Source organism: Danio rerio, chromosome 24 (assembly GCF_049306965.1).
Source record: "Danio rerio strain Tuebingen ecotype United States chromosome 24, GRCz12tu, whole genome shotgun sequence".
Lineage (NCBI taxonomy): Eukaryota > Metazoa > Chordata > Actinopteri > Cypriniformes > Danionidae > Danio > Danio rerio.
In genome coordinates this window covers 6,960,001-6,976,404 of record NC_133199.1, presented here as the reverse complement: position 1 = coordinate 6,976,404, position 16,404 = coordinate 6,960,001, and the positions used below count along the sequence as shown (strand labels likewise).

Below are 16,404 nucleotides of genomic sequence, written 5' to 3'. Positions count from 1 at the left end.
AATGTAAAACTGCTGATTTTGTGCAGTTTACTCTGTTTTGATTTCATGTTAAATTTAATGTGTTAAATTTAAATGAATTTGTAAAATAAATAAATAAATAAATATATTTTTTTTTATTAAATTGCATTTTATTATTATTTTTCAACCAGAACTAATGTCATACAAATGCTAGTTTGTGTTTATTTAATATATTTATTATAAAGAAAATAACAAATAACCTGACATTTAGGTTTTTGTAAGAATTTACTTATTTTTTTATTTACTTATTATTATTTTTTAATGTCTTCTTCTTCTTCTTCTTCTTCTTCTTATTATTATTATTATTATTATTATTATTATTATTATTATTTTCCTTTGTTGTGGCAGCCTGACATTTTTTACTTCCCTTTTATAATGCACATATTCTACTTATTCTGTTTTATACAGTTCATATTAGACTTTGTTGATGGCGTTTTATACAAGAAATCAATACTTAAATATGACTTCAGTATAGCTGAAAGCTATTGTCTGCTGAAAACGTGATCTTCTACCATTGTATTGTAATGCCGTTAACTGTATTATCTACAAATAAAACAATTGGTGTAATCTCTTTTCTTCGGTGTTAAAAGCAGAAATGTGTTTAACTGTGATTTTGTCCGTGTTCTCCTTAAATTGTGGCTAAAATCATGTCCTAACTGCGGTAAAAACCCTGTAATGCACAGCCTCTCAAACTTTATAGCTAGTAATAGCTTTGTTGGTGCTCGTAACTGCTGTTCTCCTACAATTTAATTTCTCTGTGTTTGTCTCTGTGTTGTTCAGGTTTACGAGCACTCCTTCACCGCAGACTACATCATTTGCAGCCTGGAAACTCCGTAAGTTTGCTGAGCTCATATAACAGTCACATTCGTTTACAAAGTTCATTTGTCATTATACTAGCAAGGAAAAAAAACAGCAATGCAGCATTTTTCTGCTCACGTCAAATCAATTCACAGAACCGAATCATCCCATACCGCTATCCTATGTTCCTATCAACATATCTGTCCTGTGATTAACCCACAGACATACCATCAGAATTATTCGCCCTCCTGTGAATCTTTTTCAGATATTTCCCAAATAATGTTTAACAGGGCAAGGAATTTTTCACAGTATTTCCTATAATATTTTTTTATTCTGGAGAAAGTCTTATTTGTTGTATTTTGGCTAGAATAAAAGAAGTGTTTTATTTTTTAAAACCATTTTAAAGATGATATTATTAGCCCCCTTGAGCAGTATTTGCTTTGATTGTCTACTGAACAAAACATTGTTATGCAATGATTTGCCTAATTACCACAACTAGCCTAATTAACCTAGTTAAGCCTTTAAAGTGCACTTTAAGCTGAATACTACGCTTAAAAAAACCTCATTGGATTAACTCGATTTAATTGAGGGCATGATATATATAACTGAGTTGGTCCAACATGATTTTATCAACAGACAGACATGAAGGAGGCAGTTCTCATGTAACATTTGTGAGAAATGCTAGAGTAATCCCAATGATTATTTGATGTATTTGTTGTGAAGTTAATTCTGGCCTTTCTGCAACGATGAGTCACGCACAATGCAGTTACAAAGTTCACGCACACTCACAGTCACACACAAACACACACAGCGTACACACACATACAGCTTGCGTGTTTAACCTTGCGCTGTTTTTGCACGGCAAATGTATCAGGAGACAGGTTAATATCCACTGTTGTATGGATATCTGTTATGTTAATGTACAAAATAAACCAGATTTCTTTTGTAATTGTACTGACACGGCTGTGGTGATAAGTAAAGCTGAAATAAATCGCTGTATTCATTACAAACACTGATTTACACGTAAAGCAAAACCGCGTTAATATGCTCATGTGTTTGCCACACAACATCCCTTGACCGTAGTCCATGTTCACTCACCATGAACTTTATTTACTGCATATACTCCACAACACGAATTTACCGCACTCATCACAACAACGCCTTTCACCACGTCATTTCCGGTGGTACATTCCTTTTCCGTAAAGAATCTGTCAGTGTAAATTTGTTTCGGGACTGATAAAAGTGTTTTGCGTCTTGGTAACTTGCTTTTTTAATGTAAAATTGTTTCGTCCATGGTAAAATCGTTTTTTTCCTATATAATGGTGTATTATGATAGGTAAAAATGTTTTCCAAAATGTAAATTTGTCTTGAGCTTCATAAAAACGTTTCACGCTTTGTAATGTTGTTTTGCATTTTTCAGCACGCGTACAAAACACATTTATTAAGATAACAGATGAACAGATATATTTATTCAAATAATATTTTAGTCACCAAAACTGATTTAGAAATTGAAAGATAATACAATTAAATTCAAGCAAAATATTGCAAAAAATAAATAAATGAATAAATAAATAAATAAAAATACAACCTACAACATTTCAGCTAAATTTTGTATTATTATTATTTTTTTTTATTTTATTTTTTTTTGTTTCTCTTGATTTATTTATTTATTTATTTATTTTTTATTTTTTGATGAATATTTGGGTTGACTTTATTGTTAATGGTACCTGAACTAAAATTTATTAAATTAAACTGCTTGTCTGTTGGAGCCTACAAGTCCTTTGTCTTTAAATTCAAAAATCATTCATTTACAGGTCTGAAAGAATAAATAATCTTACTACATTAAAGTATTCGTTTAACCTGTTGCTTTATCTTTGAGTTCAAGTAACTTGTTTCGTGTGTTAAAAGCAAGTGATTTGCATGGCCTTAAACATTTAACAAAGGTAACAAAAATGTATAGACAACACATCGATTTACAAGCATGCAAATACATATGATAGAGAGGGAGAGTGTGGGTGAGACAAAAATAGACAGGGTCGAAAATCCCCCATGAGGAGAAAGATAAAGAGTTGCAAATACAACATCAATAACCTAAAACCAATCGTCAAAGAAAACTGAATCAACTTGCTTTAACAACGGACATGATAAACTGGCAACTATCTGATAACTAAATCAAACTTGCGTAGTTCTTTGCATGTGGCTTGCGCAGTGTGTGTGCTGGCCGGCAAGTTTCTTGATGACCCGTTGCTGGTTCTTCTCCATTCTGATCGGCTGATCAACATTCCAGCAAGGCTATAAGTTGAAATTGTCCAGAATAGAGACTTGGCTTGATGCTGAAAGTCTCTGAGGAGTTAGAAAGGTCTAAGCCTGGCCCCAACTTGAGTGAGGCCTAAAGCCTGGGTCACAATTTTTGTATTTAATATTTTTCTATAACATAAATTTTAGTTGTACTAGTTTTTACACCATTATCCTAAGTTATTTTGTTAGATAAGCTCCAGATTTTAAAGAACCAAAGCAAGGCTGCGGTGGGAAGAAACCCGGAAGTATAGGTCCAGCACTGTAAACATTGCAGTAACATGCTGTACACTACAAACCTCCAGCTGTTGCAGAGATTTCAAAATGCAGAAATGGTGTAACCATCACTTTAATATTATTCAATAATTTTATTTTAAACAATTAAAAGCAATTTCAAGAGTTCACACTTAGATATTGCTTGACAGCTGTAAGCAGGTTTGGCATGCTGTCTCGGGAGAGAACCCTGAGCTCGGAGATAGTTGAGCCCAGGGCTCCCGCCAGGTCCATAGAGCATGTGAGGGGAGTACGAGATCAGGTGGTTCTCGAGAGCTCCCCTTTTTGTAAAGGAGAAAAGGAGGAGAAAGGGGTGGATGGGGGGTTTCTTCGGAAAACGAAGTTAAGGGAGTAATGTCTAGCTAGGCTACTTATAGTGGGTTAGGATAGATCTGATTGGCTAACTAATGAGTGTAGATAGGTGGCCAGCTGCTGTCAATTATATCACGTGCTCCTCTCGAAATTAGTTTAAAAACTTCACTTAGCATCAAACAAGATCACAGTGATACACTTAAGTGTCCTCCTAGGCTTCAGCTCATGGCACTAGTTAAACACCGTGAGGACGTTTTTTCTGCTTCAGCCTATGTAACCCGGTGAGTGATAAAACACTGCAGTCCTCTGCAACACACCCTCGTGTTGTCTGTAATAGTGTTGTCCTGGTACTGAAGTTTTAAACCCGGCTATTTCCCGCTAACATAGAAGCGCCACTGAGCGCGGATGACTCGACTGATCTTCACGGCTTCGCGCTTCAGTCTCCGTTTATCTGTGTTTGGTTTGCGCTCAGTTTACTGCTCTTCACCCAGTGCAAGCACAGATACACGGACTGGAGCGCGAAGCAGCCGTCAAGATCAGTCGAGTCATCAAGCAGATCGCTTGGCTCGTCTGTGTTTGTGCCAATGACTGTAAAAAATATGGACGACGCGACAGCCCCTTTTCCCATTGAACGCCTTGAGGGCAAAACGCCTGCTTGATGGGCACAAACTGTTGCAAAAGACTGCTGAAATTGGAGCCTTGACATGCGCAGAAGGACTGTCTGATGGAGCCAGAGGAGGAGCCGCGAAAATGAGCGGAGTCGAGCTTCCAACCAAACGCTTTATGTAAAATCAACCACGCCCCCCAAACTTCTCAGCATGCGTTTGCTGTCATATCAACACAAATGGATGTAATAACGTTAACAAATATGAGTTTTTTTTTATATTCAATCGCGCCAGCTCCAGGCCGCAGCGCATAACCTACTCGCGGCGTCGCGGGCTGATTCCGCCTCGCATGCGGCAGCGCCGGCTCGCTCGGCCGCCGCATCTGGCGCGATTGACTCGGGCTGGAATCGGGCAGTGAGTCCAGGCATCCGGAGTAGGTCCAGCAGAGGTAGTCAGTCTGAGCTCTGAGGGGTAAGTCTCCGACAGGCGAGAATCTAGCCGATCTGGTCCGAGTGTATTTTGTCATCTGGGTGGCTAGGCGTGTATCAGCAAACTAATAAAGCCCGAAAAAAGTCCTGACCTCAGCGAATAAACAGTGTTTCACCAGGATCATGTATGTCAGAAACTATAGTTTACTGCTGAACTCATTTTGTCATGGTAAAATAACACAGAAATCGAATAATAACACTTCAGTCTCCTGCCGAAGCTCAGACGCTCTGCTTTGAGAAACTGTCAATCACAGCTGTCAATCACGATGACACGCCCAGCATTAAATTACTGCTAAAAACAAACTGTTTACAAAAATGAAGATCTGCACCTATTTCAGCACAATAACCAGTGCCTTAATCGACCTGAACCATCTTTCGGGACATTTTATTGCAAGTGTAATAATTTTTTTTATTTGGGCTCAAGTCTCCTTCATTAACACGGAGGAGGCGGGCTTTATGACTTGTACTGCAGCCAGCCCCCAGGGGGCGATCTAACGGCCGAGACCTTCACTCAAACGCAGGCTTGTGGCACACTTGGTTTGTGCTCAGTAAACAGCGGTGGGTGAACTGATGACCTTCTCGGCCAATCGCAAGAATTTCTGTTGAACACGTGAACACAATAGCAAATCAGCGCTGTTTCAAGAAAGCCATCAACATTGCCTTAAATGTTAGCGTGAAATTGCCGGTCTTTCTTTTAATTTAGTATCTTGACAAGTCTAATATAGTGAAAGAATCAGTTCATTAACTGAAGTTTGATAAATGGCATCTAAAACGTGTGTTTGGGAAAGAAAACGTTAGCTAACTACTGCCATTTCCTTTAATTTAGCTGAAAATGAGCTCTGATATCCCTTTTTACATTCACCATTCATTCAGAACGGACCTTCGGGTCACCTGGAAGGCGGAGAAATGATAAATTTGTGTCACTTTATCTTCGCTGATAAGATATATAGCCAGTTACACAACATTCCTATGTAACTCCCAATGATAGTTCCGGGTTTCTTACCACCGCAGCCTCGATTTCGCTTTTGAAAATGGCGGCCGCTTGAAATCAGTCTATACCGACTAATCTAATGTATATGCACAAATGTAATATTTTATATTTTAAAAGATAGATTTGTGAGGGGTGTACGCATATATGCTGAGCTCTGTAAATTGGGAGAAAAGCATATAATTATTTGGGGGGCTAATAGATCAGGGGTGCTAATAATTCTGACTTCAGCTGTCACCTGTAATTTTTTCGGAGCTGCAGTGCCCAGTGGCAGCAGGATAAAGCATCTATATTTATGAGCTCTGTCAGACGGAACAGATGCTGACACAGCACTGGAGCCGCTGCCCTGGCTGGATTTAACAGCACACAGGGATATACTATCACTGTTAGATTTCCTGCTGTCGGAATTCCCTCTTGGTGCTTTATTCGCTCGTGAGTTGTGTTGGGCAGTGTTGTACACGAGATAAAATCAATATCTGGAATTCTACAGAGAGCCTGCAGAGAGGCGCTTGCAGTATATGTTTACTAATGGTGTTTGCCTATTTTTTATTTATATTCATTCATACATTCATTTTCTTTTCGGATTAGTCAATTTATTAGTCTGGGGTCGCCACAGCGGAATGAACCGCCAACTTATGCAGCACATGTTTTACGCAGCGGATGCCCTTCAAGCTGCAACCCATCTCTGGGAAACACCCATACACACTCGATCACACACATACACTACGGCCAATTTAGCTTACCTTATTACCTTATTGATTTATAATTATCTAATAATTAACTATAATTTTATTGATAATAAACTTCTAACAATTACATGGAAATATAAATACAACAGAGCAAAAATTAAAGTGAAATAAACACTTTAGGGCTTTTTGGGGACTCTAACAGTATTCAAATACAGAAATTGAACAATCAAATGGAAAATAACTTGGTGATTATTGTATGGATAATTAAAAAATTGTTATATATTTATCTTTTAATCTTTAATAAATAATCTAATCCTGCAATGTGACTATTGCGGATACACGCATTGCAATATCAATGCTCAAACAATATATTGTTCAGCCCTATCAATTATTAAATCAAATGATGATAGTTTTGCTTTTGTTATATATTTGATATTAGGGAATAATAAAGGCTTGTGGGAATACAGTACGATCACTGTAAGATTCCCTGCCGCAAGAATGCCCTGGCGGTGCTTTATTTGCTGTGCTGTTGTCGGGCTGTGTAGTACACCAAGATGAAATCAATACCCGCTGGCACACACACTCCGCTGCACCACATGTGGAGGAAGTGTTGCTCTGTTAGTCGTCTGAAGGCTAGAATGTTTGATTGATTGCCTCTCTGGGTCAGGATAGTCAACTAGTGCATTTGTTATTCAACAATCAATTAGTCGATTAGTAATGTCTTTGCTTGTCTTTCGCAGGGAAACGTGGATCCTGAACCCTCCTGAAGTCAGAAATGCCCATCTGCAGTATGCTGGATGGGGACCACGAGGCCAGCAGCTGGTAAAGACCCCATTTCCTTTAAAACGCATGCTAAAAAACAAAAGCAGCATTTCTATTCCTATTCTTTCTAAAATGTCAAGTTTTTGCAAAGTTTCTTTTTCTGAAATGATAGTGTTTTTATTAGCCAGATGACCCAGTGCAGTGTGATTGAACAAACACCTTAATTAATTAATGAATTTAATTATTTACTTGTTTGTTTTATTTATTTATTTATTTATTTATTTATTTATTTATTTAGTTAGTTAGTTAGTTATCTGTTTGTTTGTTTTATTTTATTTTTTATTATATTTTATTTTATTTAGTTAGTTGTTTGTTTGTTTTATTTGTTTATTATTATTATTATCATTATTATTGTTATTATCATTATTATTTAGTTAGTTAGTTCATTAGTTAGTTCATTAGCTATGTTTGTTTGTTTATTTTATTTATTTATGTGTTTGTTTGTTTGTTTGTTTGTTTGTTTGATTGATTGTTTCTTTGCTTTATTTATTATTATTATTATTATTATTATTATTATTATTATTTAGTTAGTTGGTTTGTTATGTGTTTGTTTGTTTGTTTGTTTGTTTGTTTTTTGTTTGTTTGTTTGTTTGTTTATTATTTTATGTATTTATTTATGTGTTGGTTTATAATATATTTATTTATTTTATTCTTTGGTTAGTTATCTGTTTTTTTTTTGTTTATTTACTTATTTATTGTTTTGTTTGTTTGTTTGTTTATTTATTTATTTATGTTGTCTATTTATTTGTTACTTTACTTATTGGTTTATTTATTCATTTTCTTCATTTATTTATTTATTTATGATTTTTATGTTGTGTTGTACTGTGATTGACATGATTTAGAGGAATAAAACCTAAAAAGAAACATTTATTCAAAAGTTATATGAGGTACATTTGACACATTTTTCACTAAATTTTGACCTTTTTCATATAGTGAACCATAAATTATTCATAGTGTTATCACGATACTGGAATTTGATACCAATCGGTACTGACATTTTAAAAACTTATAAACAGACCAGCTGATCGTCGTGGCTTTAAAATGATCCATTATCCCTGTATCTGTAGCTACCGATTGGTATCGAATTCAGGTATCTGGACAACACTAATAGATTACAGAATTTACAATAACTTTTTTTTTTCTTTAGTGTTTATTTTAAAACCTTAACTGCAGAAAAGTATGAGCTTCATGAACTGTTTATTTATTTGGCCAACTTCCTTTAAATCAATATATATATATATATATATATATATATATATATATATATATATATATATATATATATATATATATATATATATATATATATATATATATATATAAATATATATATATATATATATATATTATTTGCTTATTTAAAAGTATGGAGGCTGTTGCTGAGGATGTATTTTTGGCAGCGGACAAATTGAAGCTTCAAGACTGAAATACGTTGGGTTTTCCACCGATGCAACCTGGAGTGCTGAATTATTGCGAAAACTGGCAGTGGGCTAGTTATAGAGATCAAAGTAAAGGCAGACATTTCGACACGGAACACAGCTTTTCAAAGGAGCATGACTTTAGCATGTTTTTCAGATAACTAGTCTGTTTGTACTGTATGTTAGCATGCTTCTTAAATATCTGCAACATACCATGGTGTGTTTATGCTTTAGAAGAGTCAAAAACATATATATACCGCTCCTTTAAGAAGATTATTGTGAATATTTTGGTATCAAGTCTCTAAAAGCTAAAATAAAAACAGGAAAGTATCAATTGTGCACAAGCTGACTCAGTTTGATTTGCGACTGACAGGCAGCTGCAGGTGAGCGTCCAATTGTGTATTTGTACTTTCCGAACACTGGTTATGCATAACAGTGATGCACCTGCACTCGTAAACAAGCAGATGCATTTCTTAGTTAATTTCTCATCTTGGCAAGGTATTGGTGTCAACACACTCGGTTTGTTTTCAATGAGTGTAAACATGCGCTATGAAAACAAATCAGATTTGTGTCAGAATATCAGATCTGTGCTGTCTGATAGACCTGCTGCTGTCTATTATGGCGTGAATACGCTGTGAAGAAAACCACTCACCCACTCGCTTTAAATGTATTTAAAGTAGACTGTTTTCACAATATTGCTTGGGTCGATTTTTATGAAAATTTGATTTATCATCCGGTTTGTTTCATATATTATTGTGGAGTTAATACTGATATCCAACATCCTATTTTTTGCATACATTTCCACATTTACTTACAGACGAATGGTTTGCAGAACTTTTAACATTGGATAAACACAAAAACAAAAAAACAATCATGATAATCATTAAAGAATTTATTTATTTGTTTATTTATTTATTTATTTATTTATTTATTTATTTATTTATAAATTTTTATTTTATTTTTTGTTTGTTTATTTATGTGTTTATTTATTTATTAGTTTATTTATTTATTTATTAGTTTATTTACTTCTTTATTTGTTTATTAATTAATTAATTTATTTAATTATTTATTAATTTATGTGTGTGTTTGTTGTGTTTGTAGTTATTTGTTTGTTTATTTATTTGTTAGTTTTATTTATTTATTCATTTGTTTTTATTATTGTTTTTTTTCAATGATATTCTAAATTTACATACAGATGTATGGTACACAGAGCTATTAACATTGCATATATGAAACAAATAAACGTGATAATTAAGTGTGTGGAAAAAAGTAAATAACATTAAGGACTTAAGATATTACGAGGATATGGTAATAAATAAAATGCCTTAATCTGATGTAATCAAATAATACAGACTTGTTTTTTTTTGTTTTGTTTTGTTTTTTTCAGTTGCTAAACTAATTGTTCAGCCCATTCTGTGCTACACAGTCTTCGCTTAAGTTTTGATTTCTTTTTTTTCCCACAAATATATACAGATGGAACTTTGAAGATGGCAATTTTGACATCTTAAGTATTCAAATTCACTATGTGGGTGGATATATTCATTTAGCTGTTCTTTATACTATTTTTTTTTTTCCTTTCATGAATAAAAAAAGAGATTGTTTTTCTATCTATTCTTGACTCTATATTAATTTGGCCCTCAATGAAAGATTATATTCTACCTATTTACTCCATTTCTCATGAAATTTCTGTAACCGTAGATTCATTGTTGACCTCTCCATCTTTACTTCTCAGTTACTAATTTGAAGTACTTCGAACTGTAACCATTTCCTTGTAAGAAACCTAATATAAGCCAGACTTTCACCAATTTTTTATTTTATTTTTTTTCAGACTTTCTTGTAACAGGATTTGGGAGGCCTAAATATAGAGTTGATAAAGTAAATTGTATGGAGATATGGAATATATTCTCTAAGCACACAGTATCTTGCCAATATACAGTACCTGATTTTTTAAACATATTTAAAATGTATGTATGGTTTGCATCATTAGAGCCACACATTTTTGCTTAAGTATTACGTCAATAAAACGTGTTCTGCTTCGAATTGCTATTATGTTATTAAAAACTGTTTAAAATATCCTCTTCGCTCACTTTAAATCCTTGAAATGGAGCAAAAAATAACCCACAGCATAAGTAAATCACAAGACTCCACCTCCTATTTCTCTTTTCTCAGAAATAATCTCAGTGGTTTATGGCACGCACAGATGCACAAAACACCGAATTTATGATTCCAAGTGTAAGAGAGCTCGGCTCGTCTTAGAGACTTTGAGTGTGTGATACTAAATAATTAGGACATGCTGTCATTCAGTGCTGTGTCCTAGATGTGCCCATGCCAAACAAGCCATCGCAAATCTTATGATGCATATTTAAATGTACACCGCATAAAACTCTCACCTCAGACAACAACTTGTTTTGAGAATCTCGACTTCCTTCTAATATAGATGAGCTGTCGGTTCGGAACACCTTGAACTGAAATTAACTCGGCTCATCATATATTCATGGGTAGCACTTTTCCATTGGCCTGGCAGAAGAATGATTCAGAATATTCGTTTATTTGTTTGCTCCGGCTTTTATAGTGCGTATCTGAAAGGAATTTCTCTCCATTGAGGGCCAAACATTTCATAGAGTAAAATGGAAATCGAATCACAGATGTTTATGGAGATTGCTTTCTTTCATAATATTCACACTGCGTCCCTGTTATTATTTTTAAAGTTACCTTGAGACTTTCACACTCTCATACAGCTGCCTTTTATAGTTTTGAACAACATTAGAACTCTTTGGGTATTTCTAGCCATTGCGTTCCAGCCAAGCAAATGAATTGAGGTTGTGTGTTTAAACCTCTTCGTTATAAAGCCTGGGTTGGGTGTGAGGTTTTAATTTGAATTTAATTTATGATGATCCAAACAAAACATTTCTTACTATTTTATGTGTTGCCAAATTGGTGGATACATGAGAATTAGTGGCTACTTTATAAATTTGTACAATTGCATTCCTTTGTTTGGTTAGAATGATTTGTATATATAAAGCAGGGAAAATAAGTGTTGTTTTTCTTAGAAAACATATTTCTAAAGGTGCTGTTGTCTTGAAATTTTCACCAGATGTTGGTAACAACCGAAGAAATCCATATATTCAAAGAAAGCAAATCTAATTAGTTTACAAATGAAGTTATGTGTAATAAAAATATGAAATATTGAACACATGAAGAACGGAAGGTGTAAAAAGGCAGTGAAAGCCCAGACAGAAGCAGAAATCTCTCAGTAGTTCTTCAGCAACCCTCTGCCCTTCATCGTTGTAAATGAAAATTAGCTGCTTCAGTCCAACATCTACATTACCAGGAAGATGAAGATGAAACTAGTGAATATTTCAGCAAGACAATGATCCAAAACACCGCCAAGGAAACTCTCAAATACTTTCGGAGAAGGAAAATCTAGCTGTAGAATGGCTCAGCCAATCACCTGACTTGAATCATCATGGCACAGACAAAAATAAATAAATAAATAAATCAGTCATTTGAAATGAGTTGTTATTATTAAACATATTAAGCAGAAACACTCCTCTATCCATTAAACTAAAATTGGAGAAAAATATAAAATAATTTAAATCTAACAAGGGCTAATAATTCTGACTTCAACTGTATTTTTTTTTCTTAATTTGAATTAATTTATGATGATCCAAACAAAACATTTCTTACTATTTTATGTGTTGCCAAATTGGTGGATACATGAGAATTAGTGGCAACTCTATGAATTTGTACAATTGCATTGCTTTGTTTGGTTAGAATGATTTGTATATATACAGCAGGGAAAAGAAGTGTTGTTTTTCTTAGAAAACATATTTCTAAAGGTGCTGTTGTCTTGAAATTTTCACCAGATGTTGGTAACAACCAAAGACATCCATATATTCAAAGAAAGCAAATCTAATTAGTTTACTAATTAAGTTATGTGTAATAAAAAAATGAAATATTGAACACATGAAGAACGGGAGGTGTAGAAAGGCTGTGAAAGCCCAGACAGCAGCAGAAATCTCTCAGTAGTTCATCAGCAACCCTCTGCCCTTCGTCATTGTAAATGGAAATTAGCTGCTTCAGTCCAACATCTACATTACCAGGAAGATGAAGATAAAACTAGTGAATATTTCAGCAAGACTGATCCAAAACACCGCCAAGGAAACTCTCAAATACTTTCGGAGAAGGAAAATCTAGCTGTAGAATGGCTCAGCCAATCACCTGACTTGAATCATCATGGCACAGACAAAAATAAATAAATAAATAAATAAATCAGTCATTTGAAATGAGTTGTTATTATTAAACATATTAAGCAGAAACACTCCTCTATCCATTAAACTAAAATTGGAGAAAAATATAAAATAATTTAAATCTAACAAGGGCTAATAATTCTGACTTCAACTGTATTTTTTTTTTCTTATTTTGAATTAATTTATGATGATCCAAACAAAACATTTCTTACTATTTTATGTTTTGGCAAATTGGTGCATACATGAGAATTAGTGTCTACTTTATGAATTTGTACAATTGCATTGCTTTGTTTGGTTAGCATGATTTGTATATATACAGCAGGGAAAATAAGTGTTGTTTTTCTTAGAAAACATATTTCTAAAGGTGCTGTTGTCTTGAAATTTTCACCAGATGTTGGTAACAACCAAAGAAATCCATATATTCAAAGAAAGCAAATCTAATTAGTTTACAAATGAAGTTATGTGTAATAAAAAAATTAAATATTGAACACATGAAGAACGGGAGGTGTAGAAAGGCAGTGAAAGCCCAGACAGCAGCAGAAATCTCTCAGTAGTTCATCAGCAACCCTCTGCCCTTCGTCATTGTAAATGAAAATTAGCTGCTTCAGTCCAACATCTACATTACCAGGAAGATGAAGATGAAACTAGTGAATATTTCAGCAAGACAATGATCCAAAACACCGCCAAGGAAACACTCAAATTCTTTAGGAGAAGGAATATCAAGCTGTAGAATGGCTCAGCCAATCACCTGACTTGAATCATCATGGCACAGACAAAATTAATCAGTCATTTTAAATTAGTTATTATTATTAAACACACTGAGTTGAAAAAAAATCCTCTATCCATTAAACAGAAATTGGAGAAAAATATAAAATAATTGAAATTTAAGAAGGTAATAATTCTGACTTCAACTATATTTTTATTTCTTTCTTTTTTTTAATTGGTTCTTGCAAGGGTTTGTACATCAATGAATTGTGAATTATGAAGACCTAAGGTGTGTAGATGAGATTTTAAGTCTCAAAGAAACTCTTATAAAGCAACACTAACATTTGTGATCCATGAATTGCACAGTCTGTAATAGAAAATCAATTGATCAGTAAATTTAAAATAGGTTACCTTTAAATTCAACATTAAAACACACTCCAGTTAAAATTATATTGAAGAATTGCATGTGCTTCAGTTATAGAAGTAAAAAAAACCTACTTCTTTATAACACATTGACATTATTAATGTGAATTGTAGTACTGTAGTACTATTAAAGTTATTGTAGTACTTAAGTACATCTATAAGTGAATTTTATTGCTGTAATAATACAATATATATTTTATAATATGTATTAATAGTATATTATCTCATATAGTAAGTGAATAGAGCTTTTTGTGTTGTACAGCATTAATATTAGTGAGTGCACGTGATTAAGCACTTATATTTCAAAATAACTGGTCTTATATTTTATCAGTTATGTTTGAAAGTCAGCTGAAATTTGTATCGGAATTCTTAAAAATCCTTCATGAATCACTCTCTTAAGGGTATACTCTGAGTGCACTTTGTTTACTGTTCCTCAAGCGCACCTGAATAAATCAGTGTGTGTCACCCAGTGTGGTCTGGAGTGGCCACAGTGTGTTTAAGAGAGATTACAAATCAATGCTTCTCCTGAGCTAGTCCACTGTCAGTAGTCTTTCTGATATATCGACACCCCTCACTTTCAGTGCAGTGCATGAACTGCCAGTAAAACATCAGCTAAAAAAAAAAGATGTTCATGATGCAATTGGACCACGAGGACTCTGTGATTCCATTGATTTGAGTTGAGTCAGCTTGCAGAAGTACATATTTTTTTCTCAAACAGAGGAAAAAAATGGATTCATAATATTTAATGTTTTATAGGACCTAGACCCCTTTCTGCAGCCAGCAGTGGGTTTGCGTGTACATTCGCACATTCTGATGACAGTCAGATACATATTCAGGAGTATTGACCAGCAGCTTGTCCTGGTGCCAACATTTTTTTGGCAAGTCCAGCCATCTGCTCCTATTTTAATAAATTTATTGAGCTCTAAATGAAGGCATTGAAAATATAGTTATTGTTAATTGGCATTAAAGGGCAAATTACTACAACCCCAAATCAGAAAAAGTTAGGACAGTATGGAAAGCGCAAATAAAAAAAGAATGTAGTGATTTTTAACTCTACTTTAACTTGTATTTCATTGCAGACTATATGAACACACAGTATTTCATGTTTGGTCTGGTCAACTTCATTTCATTTGTAAATATACATCCTTTCTTGTCGTTCAGACCTGCAACACATTCCAAAAACAGTTGCAACAGTGGGCTAGTGATTAGGTAAATTGGATAAATAATGATTTGAAACAGGTGATGTCAACAGGTGATTGTAATTAGAATTTTGTACAAAAGCAGCACCCAAGCAGTGTTAAGCTGCGGTCATGCTAGAGTTTGTGTTTGTGCGAAATCCTGTCGTAAGACGCTGCGAAAAGGGGCAGGATTAAACAAAATGATTAGACATTAAAAAAAGTGAGAGATTTGCTCAATGTTTTAAATTACTGTCCAGAGAGGTCATGTTTTGATCCTCGATCGGTCTCACGCAGTCAAGTGATGCGATTTCGCAGGTCAGAGTTTACCAAGCTTGAACTTTGCACCGCAGCAACATGCAAAACTTGATGCATGACCCCACATTTCCGGTCTGACGCATTCGCGTCCGTATGAATGGAAGTCTACGGGAGAAAAAGCCCAGTGTGACAGCAGCTTTAGTTTTGACAATAAAATGTGATTTAGTTTTAGTGTTTTGACTAAAATTCCATTTTAGTTTGTCATATTTTAGTCTTCTGACTCAATTTACTTTGTCTAGTTTTAATTGAGTAAATATCATAGGGTTTAGTCAACTAAGTCTACTCGAGATTTAGTTGACTAAATGTATTTAGTTTAATTTAGGTGTGATTGAAATATTGTATACGTTTATTTATACAGAATATTCTAGCTTAAAATTAAATGAAACTTATTCAATTATTAAAATTTGTAATCTAGCTTTTAAATTGAAGACCGAAAATTAGATATGCATTGTTTATTTATATCAAAAGAAATATGTAAAGTTATGTGTCAGCAATCAATCCACATGTAAGAACAGTACAGTGCATTCGGAAAGTATTCATAGCGCTTCACTTTTACCACATTTGTTTATTTATATTACAGCCTTATTCCAAATTGGATTAAATTAATTTATTTCCTATAGATTCTACACACAATACCCCATAATGACAATGTGAAAAAAGAGTTTTTTTTTAATTGTTGTAAGTTTATCAAAAATAAAAAACCTAAAAAACCTTTGGCAGCAATTGCAGCCTTAAGTCTTTTTGAATATGATGCCACAAGCTTGGCACACCTGTCTTTGTGAGTTTTTGCCAATTCCTATTTGCAGTACCTCTGAAGCTCTATCAGG

At 34.0% G+C, this 16,404-nt stretch overlaps 1 protein-coding gene across 6 annotated transcripts in view; it reads left to right on the top strand.

The window, feature by feature from the left end:
- The window catches only part of dpp6a (dipeptidyl-peptidase 6a), a 467,305-nt gene that overhangs the window by 382,001 nt on the left and 68,900 nt on the right, over positions 1-16,404 (top strand). For all 6 annotated transcript variants that reach the window (XM_009297269.5, XM_009297271.5, XM_068217149.2 and 3 more), the window contains 2 exons: positions 799-851; positions 7,207-7,288. In XM_009297269.5, coding sequence (XP_009295544.2) covers positions 799-851; positions 7,207-7,288 — 135 coding nt within the window. The remainder of the gene's footprint in view (positions 1-798; positions 852-7,206; positions 7,289-16,404) is intronic.